General features: G+C 41.1%; 2 protein-coding genes across 3 annotated transcripts in view; both read left to right on the forward strand.

Moving 5' to 3' along the window:
- The window catches only part of LOC123969968 (neuronal acetylcholine receptor subunit non-alpha-3-like), a 16717-nt gene extending 4084 nt beyond the window's left edge, over positions 1-12633 (forward strand). Inside the window, exons 2-8 of one of the 2 annotated variants that reach the window (XM_046047772.1) lie at positions 3869-4020; positions 7930-7974; positions 8841-8950; positions 9149-9662; positions 10890-11080; positions 11909-12125; positions 12416-12633. In XM_046047772.1, the coding sequence (XP_045903728.1) occupies positions 3869-4020; positions 7930-7974; positions 8841-8950; positions 9149-9662; positions 10890-11080; positions 11909-12125; positions 12416-12547 (1361 nt within the window). In that variant the 3' untranslated portion in view covers positions 12548-12633. Of the gene's footprint in view, positions 1-3868; positions 4021-6711; positions 6829-7929; positions 7975-8840; positions 8951-9148; positions 9663-10889; positions 11081-11908; positions 12126-12415 lie in introns of those variants that run through there. The other variant, XM_046047773.1, reaches the window with a different exon arrangement.
- Positions 12634-19828: 7195 nt separating this feature from the next.
- LOC123969970 (neuronal acetylcholine receptor subunit alpha-7-like) overlaps positions 19829-25112 on the forward strand; it is a 56627-nt gene continuing 51343 nt past the window's right edge. The window contains exon 1 of the mRNA XM_046047775.1: positions 19829-20448. Within this exon, the coding sequence (XP_045903731.1) occupies positions 20379-20448 (70 nt within the window). The 5' untranslated portion in view covers positions 19829-20378. The remainder of the gene's footprint in view (positions 20449-25112) is intronic.

A 25112-nucleotide genomic window follows, 5' to 3' on the forward strand; every position in this document is an offset into this window, starting at 1 on the left:
TTGGGCCCCCCCCCCCCCCCTCCCCCCCCACACACACACACACACAAAAAAAAGAAATCTTCAGACGGCTGCCGTCAAATGCGCGAAAACCGATATATTTGCTACCGGGGCTGCAGTAGTTTTAACATCAACTGCAGCACCCGATGTAGAGCAGGCACAGGCACTTGAAGGAGTATAGGAGGGCTGTAGCCCCTGCAGTCTATGATGTTAGGGAGCGACAAAGTGACAGGTGCCGAGGGAGAGAGAGCAGAAGGAGAGCTGAGGTGAAGTGGTAAGCATGGAGTAGCTCAACCTGTATGTAGGGAGCAGGGAGGTTGGGTCATTTACACTGGGGATGTTGGGGACATGTATCCACCACTTTTTGAAAGCATTTGTTAAAAATGTTCTGAAAAATAGTTTGCACCAAGAAATGTTAATTAACAAATAAAAATGCTATGAATAAGGTTTATTTGCACAGTAAGCCTGTAATGCAATATAAATATACAAGAAAACTGTGTTGTCCAAAAAAAGTAACTTAGGCTAAAAACAACAATATAAGCTACTGATTACTGCATTATATTATATTATATTTTTATATTCTGAATTGTCACCTGCCACCTGAATTTTATGCTTCCCTGGTGCAGAAAATGTCCCCAGAATGCAGGAAATTAAGTATTTAATGCCTCCAGACCCCCCTATAAACTATTTAATCAATACATTTTTATTCCTAAATAGTAGTCCTATTAAAATCTATTCTTGTCTTGTTGTCATGGCCCAATCTTGTACAATGTTATATCTCATGGGCTGGTGTTTCATCACACCCTTAATCTGAGCCCTTAAATGGAAGGATGGTGTATTGGTAAGGGGTGTCTGACCGATTTTAGCGGGCCGCCTGGACCAAAAATGCCAGGGTCGATTTTTTGTCCCAGTCCAGCCCTGTGCAGAGCAGAGTTATCATGGACTGTATGTGAACAAGTAAACAATACTTTTTTTCCACAAACCTCACAATAGACAAGAGCAACACTTCTAACCATGGTAACTGTACACAACAAAGATGGCGAAAACCTCAAATGCTTAGAAGACATTAAACTTAAAAATTTGACTCCAACTAATATACATTTAAATCTAAATCAAGTACCAAGATTAAGTATCATATTAAGTAATATATGTAGCATGGTGGATTAGGGATTAGAAGGGCCTTGTGTTGAACATGTTGAAATCTGTTTTGCTGTCTGTTCTCATTCCCTTTGCCCCAGTTAATTCTTCTTCTCTACCAACTTCGACCCTGCCCCCTCATTCTGTGTCTCTCAGACACTGAAGGGAATTGCTCGGGGTCACTCTGTCTCACTCCTTCCCTTATCAGCTCTCTCCATTCCTCTGCTCCATCCCCCTTGTTTGAGGGGCTGCTGATTCAAACTTCTCTTTTCTGTCTATCAGCCTCTGCCTCTGTTCCAACGCTGCCATTGGCAGTGCCAAATATCCTCCTCTAATGCAGTAGAGTGCTCAGAGCACTGAGCTGATAGAGCCACCGAGTTACTGTGGGAGGCTCTGTTCTGCAGCTCAAGTGCAAATACCACATAATGCTCTGAGCGTCCAGCAAATGCTGCTGTCATCTGATCTGCGTCCTTTAGAGTGAGTTACGATGAGTAACAGGGAAGCGGTTCAGTGTCTGACTCAAGGACAATTCGACAGGACATATTGCTCTTGATGAGCACACTGGCTCTCAGTTCATCAAGCCATCTCAGCCATAGAAGAGTCTCTGAACAGTCTGACTTCTAGACGTATGTATTGTCTGATTGTGTGTTTTCAACTTAGGAGTTAAGTTGAACCCATCTAAATTATACATCATGCATTTTTTGCTCTATAACTGCAAAACATTGCAGTGCATTTTCTGTAACTTTCTACATAAGATACCTGATATTTCCGAGCTGTCTGCACTTATATGGTGGCTGGTGTGTGTAAATGAAGCACTGTTCCTTCATTGTCAACTTATCAACTGACTATTATGTCCTGTGCCTGGCTGCACAAAGCACTCTAAGCTCAGCTCATCTCCCCTGGCAATTGTTCTGTCTGAGGTGATCATGTCAGCGTGATCGTTTTGTCAGCCTTGGGAGTTCAGATGCATTCGCTCAGTCATGACCAGCTGTCAGTCCAGGGTTGACAGTGTGCGTGTATGATGTGTAGGCCCTTACTTTTCTTTCCCCTTGCTTTTGAGGCTCTGGAGAGGTGGTTCACTTTGTCCATGTATGACTGAGGAAGAGGGTCTATTTTGTATCTGTCTGTGCACATGAATATTTCATGCATGTGAGCTAAATAATTAGGGCTGCAAATAAGATTTATTTTTCTTGAAAATAGAGATAAATGCCCATCACAGTTGCCAGTCACAGTTGAGTGCAAGGTAGCGTCCTCAAATATTTAGCAGGGCTGTAGGGATGGCAATGTATGTGTGTCAGTCAGTAAGTCCACCACTTTGGTCCAGACTTAAATATCTCAACAACCATTTGATGGATTATCAACATTTTGTTATTATTATTTGATATTCACGGTAAGAGAATAAACTTTGGTGATCCCCTGACTTCCTCTTGTGCCACCATGAAGTTCACATTTGTGGTTTAAAGTGAAATATCTCAACAACTGTTGGATGGATTGTCATGAAATTTGGTATAGACATTCATGTCCCCCTTGGGATGAACTTTGGTGATCCCCTTACTTTCCATTTTCCACCATCATCATGTCAAAATTTCAATGTATGACTAAATACCTGCAAAACTAATGATTTTGTCAATCAGCCTCAGCTGTACTTTGTTTTAGTGCTAATTAGCATACTAACACATTTAACTAAAATGAATATGGTAAAGATATGCGCTGCCATGCTGAACATCAGCATAGTAGCACTTACAGAGCTGCTAGCATGGCTACAGATTACGCATTGTCTACAGAGCCCACAACACACAGTCACTATAGTTATGTGTGTGAAATGGAAGATATTAAAGGTCTGCAGACTGTAAGTGTAAAAATATGCTTCGGGTTGTGTATATGCTCGTAAAGTGCAAGCTGTTACACGGGTGGTGGAGACGGCTGCATTAAAGGAAAAGCATGTCTTCTCCATTTGATGCGTGTGAAATGAATGACTGAAACGTGACTGAAACTGTGTAGACACGCATCTAGTTTTTTTTTCCTTTATATTAATCAATGATCAAAATTGTTGCCAAAGCAGATTAGTGTATTGTTAATCTACTAATTTCAGCAATACTTATGATCATATCGGTTGAAGTTATATTGTGAGCCAGATTCAGGTGTGATGAAGAAGTAGCATGGTTTATTGAGCCTGTCCGAGGAGATACAGTGCTTGCACACACAAAATGTGAACACATCTGAAGGATAAAGTGTTTTTGTCCCTTTTGTGCTTTTGTCTTCCCCCAAGTATATTTTCCTATTAGGTCACCTTTACCTGAACAACAAATCTATCTGATGTTTAGACTACAATGCTATCCTTCTACTATTGGAATATATTACCATCCATGAGTTGTACTCTAATCTTTGGAGCCAGTAAGTTCTTGTAAACATTCTTGTACAACCCAACCTTGCAAGATTCCCAAAGAACACGATATCTGCTTGCCAGACACCTGAGCTACTGTCTGCCTTATCAGTCTAACTGTTGTCTCCCTAACAAGGACAGTTAGGTGAGAGACGTCAGTGAACACTTGTGGGGTCAGCTAATGACTCCAAGCTATACCTGGCCCTCCATTTCCCTATTACATCATTAAGCCACCTAAGAAATATCTAACAATATCTACATTCTCATGAACAGTATACCAAACTAAACTCTTCTAACTAACTACATTTCTCCTTTGTCCTCATCACTACTTTCTTCTCTGGCTCCTTCCAGCTCAGGAAGACTTTGTGTCGCTGGCTGAGATGGAGGATTCCTTACTGAGGAACCTTTTCAGGGGTTACCAGAAGTGGGTGCGGCCTGTCCAGCACGCCAATGACACCATCACTGTACGCTTTGGACTCAAGATCTCACAGCTGGTTGATGTGGTGAGGAAACAACACCTGGTACACTCAAGAACACAAACACCTGCATAAATACTACCTTTGTTCAAGGGTTCAAGGGGTTCATTTTACAACAAAAGGTTGGACAATGAAATTTACATTTGTAGTCCCTTTATGCTACACAAACAACACGGAGCAAAACATAACAAAAGAACTACTAATTTTGATGGAGTGAGGTTGATGAATTTAAATGTCTCAGCCTGCGGAGAGAAGCTGCTCTTAAGTCTGGTGGTACGACAGCGGTCACTTCTGTATCTCTTGACAGACCAGCAGGGTGAACAGGGCTGTAGCAGGGATGGGTATCTATACTTCTAGACCAAAGCATTTCACCTCACCGATCTCCCTGATCCCCAGTAGATGGGTACCAATGATCTTCTGAGCAGCTTTAATCACCCGCTGCAGAGCCCTCCTGTCCTGGGCCAGACATGTTGTGGAAATAATGTGAGAAGTTCTCTGAGTCTCTTGCTGACTTGTACGGTTACAATGTAGTATACCAAAACAAATCTGACGAAACCTGTGTTCGGTCTGCAAAATATATTTCACTGCCTTTCCTGTATTTTCCTTCCTTACAAGGCTGTCTTTAACAAACAGCCTATCTGCTGATTAACTGGTCTAAATCTGATGGATGTTCAGATTCCAGTGCATTACCTACGTCACACTGAAATATAATGCTCTCTTGCATTTGCATTTTTATCTGTGGAGACAGTTCTGTAAACATATAAGATTCTCAGCTGTTTTCACGCTGGCAAGGAGTAACAACTATGGCTGGAAAGTCTGGAATACCTGTACATAAGCCGTACCTCACCTGTTTCATGAATTAAGCCCACTAAGAAATTTCCCCCACAGTACACATCCCAGTCAGGATGCTTTCTATTGCACCTCTGTAACAAGAATTTGGCACAGGAGGTTTGCCTTCTCAAGTTTCCTTAAGATGTAGAGTCATTTCTGAGCTTTCTTTTCTTAGATGTGAGATGACCGTGACAGGTTCTCTTGGACGAAGGTACAGTGTTTCCTTGGGCAAGATACTGAACCCCAAATTGCCATCAGTATGTGTGAATGTAAGTTCCGTTCTGATGTGTAGTTGGCACCTTGCGTGGCAGCTTATTCCGTTAAAATGATGGGTGTCAATGGGATGAATGTGTCATGTACTGTAAAGCCCTTTGAGTGGTCAGAAGATAGTCCATTTATCATCTGTGATATTGATGAAGACCGGGGTGTTTGTCTTTGCCTCCTTTTTTCCTAAAATCAACCATCAGCTCGTTGGTTTTGTTGACATTTAACTGTCTCAGGTCTGTTTGTGAGTCCAATATCCAGTCGCAGAGTGTGGTACTTGAGCCCATAGTGCTCAGTTTGCCATTCAGTTTCATGGGGGAGGTTGTGTTGAATGCTGAGCTGAAATCAACCAACAGCATTCTTGTGTAGGTGTTGTTATTTTCAAGGTGTGTGAAGGCTGAGTGAAGGGCAGTGGAGATGGTATCCTCTGTGGATCCTATATTATTATTATCATATTGTTATATTGACAGATTAAGAATGAAAGAAGGAAAACCAATCAAATCAGGCTGGCTACAAGACATTGTTAAAGCCCACAGATTCACAACAAAAAAAAACCTGAGTACATGACCTCAATGTCCTCAATAGTAGCTCCTTACCATACATTATATATTATATTAATATTAGATAGATGAGGGTATTTTAAATGGTCTCTGCTGTGATCCCAACCTCAGCACCCTTGAGCAAAGTGGAAGCAGACATAGAGGCTCTAATGCTTCCAGGACCAACCCAGCACACGTTGGGTATACCTGTTAAGAAAGCTCTTAGCTCGCAGAAATTAAAATTCCTTATATAACATGGTTAATACATACACCTGGCTGACCAGATAACTAACGTGGAGAAAAAACACCCAGACTCCCTGCTCATTGTTCTTGGGGACTTTAACAAAGCAAACCTCAGCCATGAACTTCCAAAGTACAGACAGCATATTAAGTGTCCCACCAGAGACACTAACACACTGGACCACTGCTACACAACATTAAAGGACGCCTATCACTCTGTTCCCCGTGCAGCCTTAGGACTTTCTGAAACTGAAATCTGCTAAACCTGTTGTAAAGACTGTGAAAAGATGGACCAATGAGTCAAAGCTGGAGGTACAGGCCTGCTTTGACTGCACTGACTGGAGTGTTTTTGAGGCTGCAGCCACAAACCTGGACGAACTAACTGACACTGTGACATCGTACATCAGTTTTCCGCACATACAACAACCAAAAACCCTGGTTCACAGTGAAACTCAGGCAGCTTCGTCACACCAAAGAGGAGGCCTTCAGAAGTGGGGACAGAGTCTTGTACAACCAGGCCAGGAACATGCTGACTAAAGAGATCAAAGCTGCAAAGAGATGCTATGCTGAAAAGCTAAATAACAGCTGTCATGAGCAATGTACAATCCTGAGTCAAATTCCTCGTATATGTACACATACCTAGCAATACAGCTGATTCTGATTCTGATTCTAATAAAATCCTGTTAAAGTGTTCTGAGGATTGGGGGGTTATGTTTTGAAACGAGAGGAAATGAAGAAAAGGAGGAAGGAGGGGAGGAAGTGGAACTCGCTATCACTAAGGCGCATGAGAATATAGAGTACAAGAAGGAAGTGGGATTATTTTGAAAGAAGAAAGAGGAAAGCAAGGGAATAGAATTTGGAAAGAATGAAAAGAATTTGGTAGAGATTGTTCACAGGTGGCTTCATCTGTTTAGGACGGGGCAGAAGGTTACAATTTCATGTCAAGAAGAAATGATAAAAGGTAACCAGGGCCAATAAGGACAAATACAAAGGCAGTTTAGGAGTGTAAAAGATGGAAAAGTCGGCTATTATGGGAGGTCATCAGAGGAATTATAGTACAGAAGCTACACTGAGGACAGACGTTTAAAGATAAATGAGGAGGAGGGTAAGGAGCTGAGGGATTTAAAGGGGCAAATACAGGAAGAGAGAGTGAAAAGAAGATAGAGGAAGAAAGGTTAAAAGAGAGGTCCAAAGTGGTCTTTCAGAGCAGCAGAGGAAGTAATGAGGGCATCGGGCTGAGAGGAACCATCTTTCATTTATTATTTACACACACATACACCTACACAAAGCTGCTCCCACAACTCCACAGAGGGCCACATTTTGACTGCATCAGCATTTGATGTTCGTACTTCTGCTATGCAGAAAATAACATTTAGAAGAGTGCCATCTTGTGGTTTTCTAACTAAACTACTGTGATTTATAAAATCACACTTCAGATCAATTTCTGTTCAGAGAGGATGGGTATGCAATCAGGTTTACCTCTGCGCCTCTCGAGAGCACACAAACAACACAATCTATTTCATAAATTTTCTCTAATTTTACTTTTCATGTCTCTGCAAGGTTTTACTGCACAGAAACTCGAAAGTTTACATTGAAAACCTTTCTGACTTCCAGTAATTCATTACTGTCTTTATCCTCCTGGTCTTAATCCTTTCTATCCCCATCTCTCCATGCCTCTTTCTTTTGTTGTGTAAGTATGTGTCGATACTTCTTATTAGGCAGAAGTACCTGTATTAGTATTGCCAGTGATAGTGGTCACTGAAGAGTAACTTGTGCTTTTCTAGCTCATTAAATGGTGTGGATTTACCCTCAAGCAAGAAACTTAACCCCTGAGCTGTTCAATGTGCTTTCCTAGTGGCAAATAAGAGAAGCAATTAACCCAATTTGAAAAGAAAATCTTCCGTTCTAACTACTTTTAAGTAGTTTCTTTCAACCCACTCAACTTTTTGTCTCCAGCTTCTGGTTCACTCCTCACCCCCTCATTAGCCTCTCTTATCGTTCACAGTGAGAACCACTAAGATGTATAAATAGCAAACCAAACTTCTTCCCTGTCTTCCTGCAGGATGAAAAGAATCAACTGATGACTACAAATGTTTGGCTCTGGCAGGTAAAAATTAACATTACCATTTCACCACATGCATGAATTCTTAAAGGACCAGTGTGTAAGATTTAGGGGGATATTGGCAATATTATACTATTCATTTGTGTATAGTCACATGAAAATAAGAATTGTTGTGTTTTTGTTACCTTAGAATGAGCCCTTTATATGTACAGAGGGAGTGGGTCCTCTGTACTATATAATATATATAATACATATATATACATACATATATAATACATATATAATATATAATATATACTGTATAATATATCAGAGTAAAATGTAAGGATTGTTAAGCATATGAAAACATCTTTGTCTCTGATTGGCTACTCCTGCTCAGGCTACTCCTGTTATATGGTCCTCCTACATTATACTTACATAGGAGTAAGTTGCTTTCTAAATGTGTCTTATTCTTCACTTTCAGTTCAGTCTTCATCTTTTTTTACTGTCATTCTTAAGTGTAATTCATAGACATTTGATAAATACAGGCCCTGTTCTATATTATCTAAATATAACTGTAAAAGGCATAAATAAAATATTTTAGGACAAATAAATATTTCACACATCAATCAATACATCTGGATTCATTTCATTCTGGATTGATTTGGGACTGATTCTTTTAACACAACACAACATGGCCATGGCCAAAAGGAACAAGCAAACTCGTGACAACGTTTCAATGAAAATGTAGTTTCCATGGGCTTTGTGCAGTTAGCAGTCCGGTGTTGTCCATGGTGCTGAAATAGACAAGCTGCACTTACTAAGCTTTTCAAAATCTAATGGTTTGCACAACTGCATCACAGGATCGTACTAAAATGTAGGCCTAATGTATTATAGTGGGTAACTTATCATGTGTTGTTATTTATTTAAAGGAGTGGATTGACGTGAAGTTGAAGTGGAACCCAGACGACTACGGAGGAATTACCTCCATCAGAGTGCCTTCAGAGACTATATGGCTGCCTGACATCGTCCTGTATGAAAAGTGAGTTATGCAGCACTCTGCACACATCAGTAGCACTTTATGAGGCAGTGCCTGGTAACTCTTATGCACATTTGTAAACTACATAAATTTTCCTTTATTGATGTCTCATCCACCTGATTCTTCCCCACTGTACTTTTTCACGTTTTACCTCGCCTGGTCTTTTTACCACCTCTCCTTTTCTTTCTTATCTTCTCCCAGTGCGGATGGTCGCTTTGAGGGTTCCTTGATGACCAAAGCCATTGTGCGCTGGGATGGTACCATAACATGGACTCCACCTGCCAGCTACAAGTCCGCCTGCACCATGGATGTCACATTCTTCCCCTTTGACCGACAGAACTGCTCCATGAAGTTCGGCTCCTGGACTTACGATGGAAACATGGTGGACCTGGTCCTGGTGGATCACTATGTAGACCGTAAAGACTTCTTCGATAACGGCGAATGGGAGATCCTCAATGCCACAGGAGTAAGGGGAAGTAGGAGGGATGAGATGTACTGGTACCCGTTTGTCACCTACTCCTTCATCCTCAAGAGATTACCCTTGTTCTACACCCTCTTCCTCATCATCCCATGCCTCGGCCTCTCCTTTCTGACTGTGCTGGTTTTTTATTTGCCATCAGACGAAGGAGAGAAACTGTCACTTTCCACATCTGTGCTAGTGTCACTCACTGTGTTCCTCCTGGTCATAGAAGAAATCATCCCTTCATCCTCAAAGGTGGGTTTCCTGAGGGCATTAAAGCCAAAGCCCGTTCATTTTTAAGGTTCTACTGGGCTGCACTTTGTAAATCTATCCTGCTTTTTCCTGTGTTCAGTTATCCTAATTGTAATCTTAATTGCAGTATGCCCTAATTAACATAGATCACAACCACAGCCTTCTCAATTACCTGCAGCTTAAACTGCATGTCAACTCAATTAACAAGCTGTAGACATCAAATACATCTCAGTGCAATACAGAGCTCAAACAGAAAAAGCAGACCAAAAAAAGACAGAATTTTTACTATACTGTATACTCCACTATTTCATATTCATTACTGTGGATTATTTTATACTCAATGTAGAAGAAATCAAATTTAAATTAGCCCACAATCCAATATAAAAATTGCTGAACATCATGCATTGTGTGTGACCCGCTAATTAGGAGGATTAACTGACTTTGGTGATCCTCAAACTTTTCCTCTTGTACCACCACAAGATATAATCTTGGAAACTATTAAATGGATTGCTGTGAAATTTGCTACTAACATTTATGGTCTTTGCAGGATCATTTCAAATCACTTTGGTGATCCATTGACTTCAAAATTAAAGTCAAAGTATTAATTTTCCCAATAGCCTACTTACCTGCAAAACGAATGACATTCCAGCTGAGCTGTACTTTGTGTTTAGTGCTGGTAAATATTACCAAAATGTTACCGTAACATCAGCATGTTATCAGCATGTTATTGTGGCCATGTGATATATGATGACGTTAGCATTTAGCTCAAAGCACTGTTCTGCCTGAGCCTGAAGCTTTTGGTCTTGTTTATTTAGTTATTTAGATCATGGTAGTAAACTTTTGTGGCCCTTTGCTTAACTTGTCACCCTGGCCTTTCCCCTCTTCTGTCTCTCATCAGGTGTCCCTTTCTTAAAATCTTATCTAATAAAAATGAATACTTTAAAAGGGGCACAAACTTTAGAAAGTTCTCTCCAGAGCCACAGGAAACATTATACAACTGTTTTCACAGGCTGAGTAGCGCTCCCTGTGAAGAGCAAACTGAACTCAATGTGGAAAAATTGGTGGAGTGGCTCTTTAAGAAGCAGACAATGTGTATGGTTTAATATTTTGAGTGGTTGATAAAAAAAAAAATGTCAGCATAAATTTCTAATCCTGAGTTTCTGAGGTAATAGGTATTCAAAGGTGAAAGTAAGCAGTTAACTGATTCATTAACCATTTCTCTGTCTCTAGGTGATCCCGCTGATCGGAGAATACCTGCTCTTCATCATGATCTTTGTCACTTTCTCCATCATCGTCACCGTCTTTGTCATTAACGTCCACCACCGGTCCTCTGCTACTTACCACCCCATGGCCCCCTGGGTAAAGAGCCTCTTCCTTCAGAAACTGCCAAGACTGCTGTGTATGAGGGGGCACACTGACAGGTAATTTAAGATCAATTGTAGTTAAAGGAATGGGTCGACAATATGGGATAAATGCTTATTCGCTGGCTTTCCAAGAGTTAGAGGTGAAGATCAGCTTATTTTAGCATAATGAACGGAGACAGGAGGGAAACATCTGGCCTATTAACTAGCTAAGCAGTTGCAGGCAATTAGCCTGGCAACTGAGAGACGTTACTGGTCCTGGCCAACTGGATGTTATCCATTTTTACTGGTCCTGTGAGACCACATGATGTTATTGGTTGTGGCCAACAAATAGTCTGACAAATAACCCTTAAAAAAAAGACGAATAGTCATTTTCACACTTCGGTTTTCATATGCATTAAATGGAAAATGGACTGCACTTATATAGTGTCTTACTACGCTTCCAACCACTTTACAGATCATGTCACTTTCACCCCATTCATGGACGGAACACAACTAACATTAAACCCCTAACACAAGCAATCTGCTCAAGGCTGTTTGACATGCAGACTAGAGGAGCCAGGGATCAAACCGCCAACCTTCTGATTAGTGGAATCCCCCCCTGTCATTGGTAAAAAATGAAACAAACAAGACATCATGTGTTAATTAATGAGCTTTTGATGTGCTGGTAGATGGATTTTGTTACCACCAGGAGACTGTAAGTGGCCCGTGAGCTGGCCACTTAGTCTCCTGGTCTTCATATTTAGCACACAGACATGACAGTGGCATCAATCTTCTCATCTAACTCTTTGCAAAAAAGCAAATAATTGTATTTTAACTATTCCTTTAATGTCCGCCAGTACACACATAATTCAAATGAATAAAACAGTTAGTTTCTATCTTCCTCAGATACCACTACCCAGAAATGGAGATGCACAGCCCCGAGCTGAAGCCCCGCAGAGGTGTGGGGAGGAGGGGGGTTCCTGGCCACAGTGGCGGCCAACAGAGAGGCCCCTTCGCAGGGAAGGAGGACGAGAACCAAGCCTGGCTGGCCATGCTGGAGAAAGCCACGAGTTCAGTTCGCTACATCAGCCGTCACATCAAAAAGGAGCACTTCATACGAGAGGTGTGGGAGTGTGCACATGAGGGAAGGCGTGGGATGAAAGTCATTGCATGTGTATTACATCCTCTTTGAATTTCTTACACTGTTACAGCGTCTTGCTTGTTAAAATTTCACCCCCAATTTATGTCTCATTTGCTCTATAATGGCTTATCAAACTGATACAAAGTAGTGCTTGTGTCCTGAATGAGGGATGTTTTCACTGTGACAAAAGTGCTTGAGGCTGACAGATTTTCACTCTTCTTTGTTGTTTATTCTTCTTGCTCTGTCTGTCTATCCCTCTCTGTCTCATTCAGGTTGTTCAAGACTGGAAGTTTGTGGCTCAGGTGTTGGACAGGATTTTCCTGTGGGCCTTCCTCACAGTGTCTATTCTGGGAACTGTCCTAATCTTCACCCCTGCTGTTCAGATGTACCTTAGCACACCTTGATGAACACCCACACCCACACACATACACCCACACACACGTACACACACACACACACACACACACACACACACACACACACACACACACACACACACACACACACACACACACACACACACACACACAAACACACACACACACCAATGTTCTCTAACAGCTCATTCTTGTTTCCAGTTTGTCTTTGGTTATGGTTTATTGATAAAGCTCAATAAAACATTCACAAGTATATTTATATTGTGGAAACAAACGTTTACCTCCCCACAGTATGGTTTGCAGCCTGCAATGATCACTGGAAACTGTAATGTTCTAGATGCAACTTGTCATTCATTTAAAGGTGCATGTACAGGACTGCAAAGGAGTGAAAGCAATAAGCAGGTTATAGTAGCGTGTATAATTTGAATAACCATGTTTGTATAACTGTAACATTGTAATTATACATGCAACAACATGCACAATATCACGTATCAGTTATTTTGTGTGTCACATGCACCACATTGCCCAGCCAGCTGTACTCCACTGTAAGTGCTGATAATTAAAAGAAAACTGATTGACAAAAAACAATTGTCTGGTCCTTTTTTCAGGACTAACCTGATGCTTACAGCCAGGCAAAGTGGGCATTTACCCAAGGGCCCCAGGGGAGCTGAGGACTGCAGGTTTTACGACATGGCAATTTGTTTGTGTTAATGTGATTAGCTGCAAATGTGTTTGGTAATACTGTTTTCAGCACAAAACCATCAGAAAATTTTGTAGGGGTGTTTTGCTGACATGATGCATATTTCTGAATCAATTAGCCACAAACGTGTTAATTACTAAGAAACACACAATGCAAAGTGAGTAGGAGAAACAGAGGTCAATGGGGTAGACCAAATGGAGTGGACAATTAGTTGTTGGGTGTAATGACACAGTTTCACCACTAAACGGCAGCAATCATCTTTTTTCTGCTACATAACAGCTGGTTTTGAATCAGGTAACCTGCCTCAGAAATAATTAGGTGATAAAAACTATTTCAAACATGGTATAAGAAGATATTAACAAGACAAAGACACATTACCTATTGGGATGCCATGGCACAGATCAGTATTTAGGCACTATGATGTTGTGATCAGAATCAGCTTTATTGCCACGTAGGTTTACACATACAAGGAAATTGCTTTGGTATTTTGGTGCATAATAATAAACAAAAATAATAAAGTATAAAATAGTATGTAGAAAATATTAGAAAGATTAAACAAATACTTTAGATCAAGATACTAATGTATCTTCATTCTCAGCAATAACCTGGATAAATAGCTGTATGGGAGAAGGTTACAGTCATTCATATCTAACAGAGCAGTGCAGACATACAGGGAGAGGGGACATTAGAATATTAACCCGTATAACAAGATTAGATACAACAATATATATATTAAGTTGATCATTTGTAATTTATGTTGAGATTTTTGCTAGTTTTGAACATATTTTGTGGCAATGGGGTATTATTCTGTACTGTCAACCCCTCCTGATCATCAAAGGGCACATCAGTAATTACAGCAGGAGACAGTGGCTCATTCACTTATTTTCCTTACTGTTATTAGCTGCTGTAACTTGCTTGTCTAGCCTTCAGGCTTTTGTCACCTACCAAGTATTGTATTGGGATGCAGTTGCTCCGTCGTTATTTCTGATTCTGATATCATAGTGTGTTGTGCTTTGGCCTAGTTTTTGGGTGGCATGAGTTTTTTCTCTGACTTCTTAAAAATGGCTGCCATGCTCAAGTGAGAGCCTCCACCCTGTTTCCCCTGCACTTGAACAGTCTGACCTCAGCCCACTCTTCTATTATTCACAGCTACAGATCTGACTCTGGCAGACAGGTGTGTGTGTGTGTGTGTGTGTGTGTTTGTGTGTGCATGTGTTTGTGAGTGCATAGGTATGTCTACGTCCGGGTGAGACATAATGAGAGTGCACGAGAAGGGCACAGTGTGCGTTTGGGTGTGTGTGTGTGTGTGTGTGACACAGACAGACAATGACAGAGGAGGGTGTGAACCCCTAAGGATTCTACATATATATATATATATATTTATATAAACTGTGGATGGAGAAAAAACTGTGACTGTATGTGAGACAGCCAAAATATTATAAAGGGAACTCATCTTTCCACCAAAAGCATATTTCGTGTACTTATGTTCTCTAGTGCGGATGGGAAATTCATAATTTAATAAGACTAAATTGTATGAAAAAGAAAATCAGTCATTTGTATCAACAGAGCAAAAAGCTGTGAACCATTACGAAACATTATACTTGCACCAAATGCTGAACCTAACCTTAATAAAAATCATAATACTTAGCATTCTTTTTTTAAATAAGAACGCAACCATTGTAATTGTGTAATGTGACAAATGTAGTTTTATAAATTAATAATTAAAACATGACTAAGTGCTTGTAGTACCTCTGTGGCTTTACAAAGGCACAGTAGTGACTTAAGTTAAATTGTTAACATGCAGGTGTTTAGCTGGTATAGTGTTTACTGTGGTCACCATCTTATTTGTACCAAATTTCATGATAATTCATCCAAATAGTTCAGGAGACATTTCTTTAAAACCACAAATGTGAACCTCATGGTGGCACTGGATAAAAAGTCAGGGGATTGCCAAGGTCAGTAGCATTTTTCCTCTGGGGGCCATGAATGTCTGTATAAACCTTCCTGGCCGTCGATCCAATAGTTGGTAAGATATTTTAGCCTGGTGGTGGACTGACCAACAGACTGTAGATCGCCATCTCTACAGCCATGCTGCCAGCGTGACTTATAATTAAACCAAGAAGTACTTATCCGATGTAATACATATGTACATCTGAGGGCACAAGCAAGTTATGATCTGTATGGAGTCAACATACACTTTTTTTATATTTAGTTTTATGTTTAGTTGTATTTGCCTTATGCCGTATGGCAGTTTTATCCGTCTGAGTGAACATTCTGTACTCAATCCTATACAGTCCAGTGAATCCAGCCTGACCTGCATTTATGTGTCAGGTATTGCAATTTAAAGTCACGGCATTGCTTAACAGAGACACACAGGCTTGAAATGCACAATGAAAGATCAGACTGAGCAGCATTCAGAGAGTGTACATTTTTGTATGGGTCCACTCTCGGGAATTTCTTTGTAAGACTCCATTTTCTGCTTCACATCTGTTATCACCGCGGTGAAGTGAAGCTCATCTGCATGGAAAAGCTGAAACACACATTCTTTACAAGGTCAGTCTCACATATATTCTTAATGAAGCACCTCCGGGGTGTGCATCATGGGGAAATGGGGAAAGAGCTGGTCACACATCCAATTACTGATTGAACTACCAGGGAGCAAAGCAATAAGAGGTGACTGTGTTATCCCTTAAAATATCACATACAAACTGTGTGTGTGTGTGAGAGAGAAAGAGAGCCTTGTCACTTTCTGACTACGTGACTCAGACAGCCAGTAGCACTACAGCATTGTGAAAAGGTTATTGTAGGTGCTACAAAACATGCTCTGTAGCTCACCTCAGCTTCCTCGTTTAAAGGTGTGATCCTTCAAAGGAAACACTTCCCGATTTAAACATGAATTGTACCTTTTACATCTTCTTTCATGAGAGTACAGTCTGATTGAAAACATGGGTAAAGTTTCTTTGTTTGTTCATTTAGCGAAGAAATGGATATAAAAGCCAAAGACAAAGTGATTTCTGAAGGATTGGCCTTTGCTGTACTGTATAAGGTACACTGACTATCTTAATGGTTGAGGATTTTAAAAATTAATTAAAAAAAGAAAAAAAAATGACATGAACAATGTGAAAGGTGTTGTATAGACATATCAGCAAAGAATAACCTAACTCTGCGGTTCCCCTCAGCTTTACAGATTTTAAGCATCTTTCAGCCCATTATTTTGGCTTTTAGGGACAGTGAAGTTAGCTTGTGTAAAGTTAACTGAAAAGTAAGATAACTTTACTGTTCTGGTTCACTATCACCACTCTCATCGGCCACATTTCCAACAGCAGCGGGAAGAAAAATGAGAAAAAAACAACTCAGATATACGCAATGTATGCTACAGGCCCAGTACCACAGAGCAGAGAGACAACGTTAGCAACTACATGGTGAAGCATTTAGCTGCTTCACCATCTAAGAGCAATGATATTTCCCTCAGGAATTGGTGTAGTCCAAAACAGAGCTTAAAGGAGAGTGAACATTAGACTTACTTTTGTTGTTTTGCCAACAAGTCTTTCAAGGTAAAAAAGTTATTTAATAAGAGGGGCCTTTAATAGTCTTCTTGCTTGTATGTAATCTCATAATCCTGATGTGTGAGGACTGTTGTAAGCAGCTAGTATTGGTTTTCGCTTCTTCTTTTTCTCAAACCTGTAATTACGTTTTTACTGTTTTTGGGTCACTTGGGGGCAGCGGAAATAAGCTGTGAACACGACAGTGACATATCACCTTTTCAGTTGATATGGCAAACATATATTGCTTATTTAAACATCCAGCAGTTAAAGTACAAAGCAACACTATCAATCATTTGGAGCCGTGTTTCTGGACATTTGGTAAACGAAAATCCAATAGTCACTCTCTTTCAGGTCGGCTTTTGGTTTCTACTAACTCCCAAGGGAAATACTGGCTCTTTAGCTGCTAAATGCTCCACTGTGTCTATCAGCTAGAGGTTAACAGTATCCGTCTGCTGTTTGGTGCTGAGCAGGTACAGAGTACAGTGGGCTTTTAGAGCTTTTTTCACTGAAAACAGATGCCTCCTGACACTGTGAGTGATGGTACAGTTTTGGTCCCGACAGCTAAACAATGATCTGACGCTCACTATAAAGTTTCTTAACGCTGAGAGGAGCTGCAGAGTCACGTGATAATTCTCTGTATGTTCATCACTGTGAGTGACCCTTTTCACATTGTCACAATGTTTTCACATTGTCATTTGCTTTAATACTTTCTTTGACAGCAGCTGCATTCAGTTCATTTCTCTTCACATGCATGTATATTTTGATTTAACATGGCAACGTATGCTGAGACATAATGCAATGGCATAAGACTCAGAATAAATCACACGCTGAGAAGTGATGTGTTTTTGATATTTATGGCATGGGCTTGGGGGCTACTATGCTATATGTTAATGTGTTGTGTGTGGTAAAAGGGTGGGGGTCTCTTTTAGTTGGACTAGAGGGACAACACACATACACAGGACTGCACTGTGAATAATGCCGATGGCATTCTACATACATGTACAACACTGTGTCCAGACTGAAGCCAAAGGGAGACGGAAAGGCAAGGAAGGGAGGCAGGGGGGGTGGGGGGGCCACACACTGAGGCTGAAGCGAATGGGAGAGGCAGAGTGATAGATAGCGAGAGCAAGAGAAGCGCTGCGGGCTCTCTCGTAATGGTCTGAGGACATCACTGTATCTGATGCTCACAGGCAGAACTGCACGACTAACAGGACAGAGAAGTGGAAGAAAGGAAACAGAGGGGAAGAAGAGAGATGGAAGCCTGAGGAGGAGGAGAGAGGATAGAAAGGGAGATCAACATGGACTGGGTGGGTATGGCAGATGGGTAGAGGGTAAAAGAAAGGAGAAAACTAGAGGAAGTGAGAGTCGGTGAATGGGTGACTTGGAGGATGACAAAAAGAGAGAAAGAACATTAAGAACATGATGTAAATAAGACAGGGGTGGCAGATGAGTAAGCTAACAGATCGGGAAACAGATCATCAGTGCATCATACCAACTAACCAAGTGAGGCATCTCCACACAAACTAATTAGGCCACACGCTGACTCCCACATGCACACCTGCACCCACACAAACTCACAATAATACTCCATCTCGTGTCTCATGTAAGGTGTGCTGCCTGTGTGCCCTGAAGATGTTTTCCGCTGTCAGCACCACGCTGAAGCTCAGGCTGTCTCATTAGAGGTGATTATGTGATGTGATTTGCTTTAACAACTGGCCACATTCACCAAAATTCACCATACTGGACAGAATAGGAAAACAAATTCAGTGGTGCGTGCGTGAAATTATGAACTTAATTCCTCATCTGCGCCGCTGCTCTCTATAAATAGCAACATAACGACCTTGTGGTAAAATGTAGAGTATGTCAGCTGATATTTGTAACACTAAAATAAGGTTTGAGCTGTTTAGAAATCACAAGGGCAGAATTCCAAGGGAATTTATGTAGGAAAAAGCAGCAGACGTTAACATGCCACAATTTGTAAGGATAAGCGCCCAAATTAAGAGGGAGACGAGATTGTTACCACAGAGAACAGGATTATAATGTCGTAGGGATCAATACCAATAACTCAACAGTTTCTCTGCCCCCTGCAGGGGTTTATGGCTTATGTACAGTATGATCTGTTCTCATGCCATGTACAGTATGCAACAGGCTAGAGAAAGACATTAATGCACATGCAGTCATGGGAACCTGATTAGCAGGCTAGTAGAACCATTAACATATTCTGAGCAAGCGGTTATTATTTAAATGAATGTGCCTCTGTGTTTGGATACATCCAAAAACTACCATCAATGACTATAAACTTATTTCAGGTTTGCATGAAGACCTACATCAGCTGTTTCCTTACAGCTCATAAATAGCTGAAACAATCCTTTTTAGTTGTTTTCTCTTGTCCTGCATGTCTATTTTTTACATAATGGCTGTGCAGTTACTGTGAAATTGTGGTGTTATACATTGTTTTTCATTTAAAGCAATGGATGAACACCAACACTCAAACAGGTCTCTATCTGCTGGTAGAACATACAGTAACTGGAGGAGAAAGTTGAGGATACTACAGGTGAGACTGTAGATATTATAGAGAGTGGAGAGGAGAAACAGCATGGCAGGATGAAGCAAGAGGACGATGAAACGAGGGAGGGATAGAAACACCATTATGAGGAAAAACGGGGTAATGAAAATAGGAGTGTGCTGTGTAAAAGTGGCTGACACACAAGAGGCGAAGGCTGCTGACAGAGAGAAGATGAGGGAAGGGATTAAGAGAAGGTACATGAAGAGAATACTTTAAGAGCGACAAGACTGAGTGGGGTTTCTTGTAGAAGGATTCCACAATGAAAAATGAAGAGACGGGGAATTCCTACCTTTTCTTTAATTTGTGAGCTTTAATAAAAAGAAATGGAAATTCTTTATTGTTGTTCAGTAACATTCATCTCAACCTTCCCACCTGTAGGAGGGAAAGAGGACAAGGATGAGGCAGTCACATGATCCCTGTACCCATACTTTAGGTTGGAAGGGGAGGCGTGAAACAGCGATGCCGTCAACATCCTGCTGATCAAATGTAGGCTACTATTGAGCATGCGCTGAGCAAGGCTTGGACTCATTTCAGTTGAACATGAGGAAGAAAAGTTTTTCAAAGTCGAGGACGGCGGGGCCATGTCGCCCTCTGATCTTGTGTTTAGATGGTGCGTGTTCGTGTTTCCTTTAGTCATCGCACTTACAGCAGATGAGGATGAGCCCAGAAGTGACTGGAGGGTATAGTCTAAAACATTGACGAAGTTGACAGAATTGCGCAGGAGCCCTCCAGCGGACAGGTGGCTGTCATCGTCACCGCACACTGAGACTACAGGAAACACGCAGAGGACAAACTCCAGACGGTGTATAAAATACAGCTGAGCGCAGAGAGCAGGGAGGAGAGCAGGATCCGAAGTGACTTTTGACGCGGCAGTCGACTCAAACACAAGCAGACAGACATCGGGTGTGTGTGCGCGCGCTCCAGCTACACAGAGAGAGAGGGAGAGAGAGAGAGAGAGAGAGAGCACCAGCAGTCTGACAAAGCTGCACTCCCTCGAAGTTTGACATCCCCAGCGGACGACAGACGGAGTTCTGCTCCGCCGCTGCCATGGAGCCTCGGAAGTGTGCCGGATCTGTATTGATTGGTGTTTACCTGTGGGCGACATTCTGCTGTCAAGGTGGGTCACTGGCGGAGCCTTCAGTCTGTTTCCTGTGTGTCAGAAGATGCAGAGACCAAAAGAAAAAGATGCAGCCAGGCACTTTTTCTTTGACGTTATTTTTTTTTTGTCATCTTGGCATAATTTACATTTGTCAGACAGACGAAAGCTGCAGTTAAGACACACTTAATACTAGTTCGACTGCACATCTGGCTTGACGGGAGACTGGCAAATGCGTGTTCTGGGGTTGCCCGAACAAGATCGTTTTGTTTGAAAGGTTCCTTAAGAAATATATAGTAGCCTATAATGTTCTTTCAGAAAGGCAACTTAATTAATAGGTAAGTGACTACAGCTATACAACAATTTATAGCCTACTTGTGTTATAATATGTGTAAAGGCTGCTGAATCCCTTAAGATCACCACAGTTTAATACGCTGCTGCATTACTTAAATGTGCAAGCTTGCAGTGCGTGGGTCAGTGGGTGTTTGTGTGTACGTGCGCGCACGCGAATGAGCCTTCTTTAATAGTCCGACAACATCTGGTCCAGAATAAGGACTGCTTCCCAGTGCTGATGCACGAAGCCCATTTGTGCTCATGGGTTCATCCCTTCAGTGTAATCTGCAGCTAACGGATTGATAAATGCGTGACTATAGTCGACCAGAGCTAGAGAGGAGGTTAAATCTCTGTAATAGCTATGTTTGAAGCCCTGGTTTACATTCTAGACCTATTCTGGATATGAATGAAAAATATATTATGATATTTTCTACTTACACAGTCATTTTTTACTGACAGAACCTATTTTTGGGGGACTACTACCTTCCCTCTGTCTGACTGAAGTATACAAGAAGAAGAAAGAGAAGGTCTTGACACATTACACATCCAGGAATATTACCTGGAGTTGTGTTACTGTAAGTGTCCCTTAAATGGAGCAGGGTTTATTTCCTTATCAATAAGCTTCACATGCACACAGAGGCCTCCTCCCCGTGTTACTGTCCTCACATGTTCTCCCAACAGGTTGTAGAGGAATGACACTGGACACTAACATTTAGATTAAAAAGGACTCTACCCTGAAGTGAATAAACTGCAATTACAAAGGCAGGTGCTCTGTGTATGGTGTAACGGCTACAGCAGTAGGCGTAGTTGTCCCTATGGCCCACTGCTTAATAAATTTCACAGACACCAAAATGTCAGTGATCCCTAATCAGTATATGTAAACATCTTTGAACCTTCTAAGAAAATTTCCAGAGTGCAACGTATCAAGTAGATTTCTACCTCTTTTATGGTTCTTCCCTTCTTGAGGAGTGATATGGCGTCCCACTAGACATTGGTAAGAATTTCTACGACTAGATCAAGTTTTTCTAGAAGTGCAAGGTCACGTGTTCCCTGATGTTCACATAATTAGCTGTTTGTATTGTTATGTCCACCCTCTGTTCCAGACACAGTCCCTCCAATTAGTTTCTCTGGGTGTTAAATGTAGCCTGGACACAGTCTTGTCATTGCTCGCTGAACTGTGATTATCTGAATTTGCAGTTGACTTGTCACAGATGTTTTCAGCAGTGATTGTTAATGAGAGTTCTTCCTCTGAAACAACCCAGGAAACCACTGACTATAATACCCTCACTGTTCATTATAAAAGTGGAGGAAAGACAGGCTCAAAACGCACACTCTTTCTTATTGTTGTAAAGGCTCCAACATGGGTGTAATTGCTTTTCCAGAAAAGTTGGTAAAATGTGTGTCCTAGTTTCAAACATACCTGAATTGGTTCCTGCCAGCCCGTGTTTAAATTTTGTAAATTATTTTGCTCATATGTAAATGTGAACAAAATCATTTTCTGCCACTGCTATTGATTAGGAATGACCCTTGTTGAAAATACCACCTCGAAGACAATATTCTATATCAATTAATGTAAACCATGATGTAAACGCATGCAAATGACAAACTGGAATTGAATGATTCATGGGTCTGCGTCCAGGGTGACTAAGACAAATGTCCTTCTGCTGAACAGTTTGAAGTTTATTCAACAGCCTTAATTGCCCTAATGACAATGTGGATGATTGATTAAAACCCTTTTAATGTGCTTGTTGGCCTTTTATATTGTCCTTAATCAAGCTTCTATAGCCAGAGTTAAAGGGTGGAGTTAAATGAATGGACTCACCATGCACTAATCAATAGTTTTATGTTAATAAGGAAAGAAAGTGTTTGTGTTGTGTGGAAGGGGTTTCTGGAAGTGACAACTAACAAATTATTATCGCTTCCCTTTGCAGTTCCCATTGGTTCTGCTGAGCGTGTTAGTGTCTTTCAGCTCATTGTTTTGTTTTTTGGGCCGGCAACTTTACTGTTTACTGGTTCAGTCTTATGATTGTAATCAACCTCGTCTCCAGGCGTACCAGGTAATTCCCTAGGGAGAAGTTTAAAAAACAGAGCTAAAAAGAGTGTGAATTGGGCTTTCATTCTTCAGGTGGCCAGAAACATGACTCCAAATGAATTATAATGTTGCTCTGTAACTGCTGGATGTGCTGGCTAACATATGGTGTCATCACAACTTTATTACATGATAGTACGTGTTGTGTCCACAAGTGGCCATAAAATCAATGAATGCAGTTTTAAGGGAACTTTTTAAAAACAAATGATGCTGCACCACAGCATAAATGTATCGTTCTTGTAAATGTGAAGCAAATATGTAACAAGGAAAACTTGCATGATGCATGAGACCACTCTGCATTTAAGAATAATGTTTGTGTGCACTCTTAAGTCAGACGAAAAGCTTCTTAAAACATATTTCCGCGAAGTGACCTTGTTTGATATTCTGGAGGAAAATAAGTTGACCCGATCAGATTCTGTTCTACTGTCTCATTTGCTTCTCAGATTCTGGTTATGTATTGATCTTAGACAGATATCTGTGAACCAGCTGCTTTAATGTGATTCGATTTTAAATTTGGCCAAGTCTCCTCGATGTTCAGAGTGCCTGAGGCTAATCAATATTTAATCTGTCTCTGTGGTGGGATAGTCCTTGTGAGTGTTGTCATGTTCTTGAGTTGAATGGTATCTAGTTTCCGGTAATGTTTCCTTCATCAGATTGCAGCCTAGACCCTAACAGGCGCTTATTAGTAATGTTCTTTAGCTAGGCATATCTTGAAAGGAGAAACATTCGAGATGAACACTTTAATAACACATCTAATACGATAATGTAAAGGATAAATTAATGTGAAAAATGATGGGAACATCCGTAAAGGAAAACGTAATCATGTGTAAGCCAAATGCATTATCTATGAAAACAATATATATAAGTGTATTGCAAACTGCACATTGCAACCTGTATGGAATGGAAACTATCTCAGGGGTTTTGTGCTTTATCCCATCAACTACATGCCTTTTGAACAAGCTGTGATTTTGCCTGGTACCTGTTAATATTGATGGCGGGTTGTCTCTCGTTTTCATTGCGTTCACTCAAATGTCTGTCTTTTATTTATTGGGTATTTACAGAATTGTTCTTCCTTGTGATATTCATTTTGACCACTGTCTGTAAACCAAACTGCCTCTTGGTGACATTAAAGATGGACTCAACTCTACTCTGGCATTGTCCTACTGTCCTCAAATGTTATATTGCCGCGAGCAGCGAGCTGTTAGGGGTTTCCTTCTGGCTCTTGGAGTCTCCAATATGGTGCTCAAAAAGATGGGAAAAACCCAGATAAGGATTTCGCTTAGGGGTGTATAATTTTGTATAGTTGTCTACAGCTGCTCTCTATTGTACTCAAACAGTTTCCTTGACATGAATACTACAGGGAATCTATGGGTGTGCCATGTTGCATTTTATAACTTTAGTTCATGGAAAGTGTGCGTAAACTGGTTAGTTTCATGCAGCATTTGTAATGTTGGTTGGATTTCAGTGTAGCATTTACTGATTCTATAGTTCTACGAATGGTAGGTCACACTGTTAACTTGTCTACATTTACACATAGAAAAACATGCAAATTACCTTTAGTCAATAGGGAATGTACACTCACCTAAAGGATTATTAGGAAAATGCCTTGTTGATGCTAGAGGTCAGAGGAGAATGGGCCGACTGATTCAAGCTGATAGAAGAGCAACTTTGACTGAAATAACCACTCGTTACAACCGAGGTATGCAGCAAAGCATTTGTGAAGCCACAACACGCACAACCTTGAGGCGGATGGGCTACAACAGCAGAAGACCCCACCGGGTACCACTCATCTCCACTACAAATATGAAAAAGAGGCTACAATTTGCAAGAGCTCACCAAAATTGGACAGTTGAAGACTGGAAAAATGTTGCCTGGTCTGACGAGTCTCGATTTCTGTTGAGACATTCAGATGGTAGAGTCAGAATTTGGCGTAAACAGAATGAGAACATGGATCCATCATGCCTTGTTACCACTGTGCAGGCTGGTGGTGGTGGTGTAATGGTGTGGGGGATGTTTTCTTGGCACACTTTAGGCCCCTTAGTGCCAATTGGGCATCGTTTAAATGCCACGGCCAACCTGAGCATTGTTTCTGACCATGTCCATCCCTTTATGGCCACCATGTACCCATCCTCTGATGGCTACTTCCAGCAGGATAATGCACCATGTCACAAAGCTCGAATCATTTCAAATTGGTTTCTTGAACATGACAATGAGTTCACTGTAGTAAAATGGCCCCCACAGTCACCAGATCTCAACCCAATAG

This window comes from Micropterus dolomieu, linkage group LG04 (genome assembly GCF_021292245.1).
Source record: "Micropterus dolomieu isolate WLL.071019.BEF.003 ecotype Adirondacks linkage group LG04, ASM2129224v1, whole genome shotgun sequence".
Taxonomy (NCBI): domain Eukaryota; kingdom Metazoa; phylum Chordata; class Actinopteri; order Centrarchiformes; family Centrarchidae; genus Micropterus; species Micropterus dolomieu.